The sequence below is a fragment of the Alligator sinensis genome, unplaced genomic scaffold, assembly GCF_000455745.1.
Source record: "Alligator sinensis unplaced genomic scaffold, ASM45574v1 scaffold107_3, whole genome shotgun sequence".
In the NCBI taxonomy this organism is placed as follows: Eukaryota; Metazoa; Chordata; order Crocodylia; family Alligatoridae; genus Alligator; species Alligator sinensis.
This window is the reverse complement of record NW_005842578.1, coordinates 115,673-117,553: the sequence shown is the minus strand read 5'-3', so window position 1 is coordinate 117,553 and position 1,881 is coordinate 115,673. Positions and strand designations below refer to the sequence as shown.

Here is a 1,881-nt window from a genome sequence, read left to right as displayed (position 1 = left end):
CATGGGGGGGCCACATGGGGGGGGGCCACAAGGGTCTGTGGTACACCCCCTTGATCCCAGCTCTCCCCCCCGACCCAGCTCACCACCATGAGAGGCCACTCGGAGGCAGAGATGTACTGGTACACGGGATGCTTCATCTGGACTTGGACTGGGGAAGGACCGGGGGGCGGTGTTATTATTGGGGGGGCAAAGACCCCAGCCCCACTTCTCTGCCAGGGATGCGGCCCCCCCAGCAGCAGACCCCTCCCCCCCAGCTTCCATAGCACAGCAGGCTCACGCCCCCTCCCAGCACTTACTGGAGATCTCCCAGCCGCCAGGGGGGGGTGGCTCCTCGCTCTTCCCCTTCAGTTTCAGGATCAACACGTAGGGCCCGTCGTCCCACGTCCTTGCTGTGGTGTCCACCTGGGAGGGATGCAGAAGCCCCAGTTACCCTCCGGGGTGGGGTCAGGGGGGAATACAGCCCCCCCTGGCCCTCCCCAGAAGCTCGGCACCCCAGCCCCCAACCTTGGATTTCTCCTGGGCTCCAGACAGCGCCACCTTGGCCTCCCCACGGCTCTGGTTTCGCTTCCCTATCATGGTGGGGGGCTCAGTTGCTCGAGTGGGCACCAGCTTCTGCCCTTCGACCTTGTCCTTGGGGGGCTTCTCGCCCTGGGGGGCCAGGGCTTCCCTCCGCTGAATGCCCACGGGCTGCTGGAGAGAGAGAGCGGTATCCTGTGCCTCAGTTTACCCCACCTGGAATCCAAGCTTCGCCTCGCCCATTCACTGGACGGTTACAGCAACATCCACGCATGAAAACAGCTTGTATTCAAGCTGCCTCATTACCATATTTCCCCATGTACCAAGTGCCCCCCCCATAAGCCCCCCCCCCTTGTTTTTGGAAAGCAGCACAGAGGGAAACGAGATGTTTCCAGAGGCACAGCCGGGTGCCACAGAGGAAGTTCTCCTGGAAAGACAGAGCGTCCAGGAAGCGTGTGGCATCCCACAAGACTGGCAGTAGACACTTCCTGGACAAGGGAGGGCTGGGGGGAGGGCAGTGGTGCAGTCGTACCCCGCTCTGATTCCTGCCCCACCCACGCTTGAAGAATAGCTGGTTGGCAGAGGCAGTGGCATTTCTATCCAGGCAGTGGCTCATAATCCTGATTCCTACTAATCCTTTTACCCCCCAGGGGGTTAATGAGGTGCTCACACAAGACAGGTGAGCGGTACACGAAGAATTACGGTAACGCGCTTCTTCTACTCAGCCCCTGGCTGCCCAGAGAAGCAACTTCTGCACTAAACCCCCCTCCCAGCGAGGCCCCTGGTCTGCCACGGAGACATGCAAAAGGGGGGGGGGGCAGCGTGGGCAGATCCTGCCCCTGGGACTCCCTAAGGGGGAGAGTTATTATCAAGGGGGTAAAGCCAAGACCCACCTTCTTGCCGCTGCTGGTGCTTTCCTTCAGCAGAACCCTCTGGGCATGCAAAGCAAACACGGGTGTGAGAGAGGCCCCAGGGCAGGGATCCCACCGCTTCCACCACATACATCAATGCTGCAGGGTGAGGAGGGGAGTGGGGAGTGCACTGGCCCAGGTGGGGGAAGCTGTGGCAGGGCAGAGAGGAGCTGGGGCTGCTTCCCAGTGGGGGCCAGAGCCCAACGGGTTTAAGATGAAGCTGGCTGAGGTGAAAGAAGAAGCCTGGAGGAGCCCTCAAATGCATCACATGCATTGGGCTCCCCTTCAAGCTCTGAACAAGCCTGACCCTGCTTGGCTTGGGAAGCCTGACAGGCTAGGAAGCTAATTACAGCTGGCTCGTTAACACCCAGGCAGCACCACTCCCACCCCAAGGGCCAGAGGCAGCAAGGACGAGGGGGGGGGCAGCAGGGAACAAGGCGGGAGGGGGGATGCG

At 61.4% G+C, this 1,881-nt stretch overlaps 1 protein-coding gene across 1 annotated transcript in view; it reads right to left on the bottom strand.

Annotated features, from left to right (window-relative positions):
• The window catches only part of LOC102371073 (transmembrane protein 87A-like), an 8,188-nt gene that overhangs the window by 4,523 nt on the left and 1,784 nt on the right, over positions 1 to 1,881 (bottom strand). The window contains exons 3-7 of the mRNA XM_006032532.3: positions 1,633 to 1,670; positions 1,410 to 1,505; positions 505 to 690; positions 297 to 402; positions 58 to 148 (exon numbers count right to left, since the gene is read on the bottom strand). Coding sequence (XP_006032594.2) covers positions 58 to 148; positions 297 to 402; positions 505 to 690; positions 1,410 to 1,505; positions 1,633 to 1,670 — 517 coding nt within the window. The remainder of the gene's footprint in view (positions 1 to 57; positions 149 to 296; positions 403 to 504; positions 691 to 1,409; positions 1,506 to 1,632; positions 1,671 to 1,881) is intronic.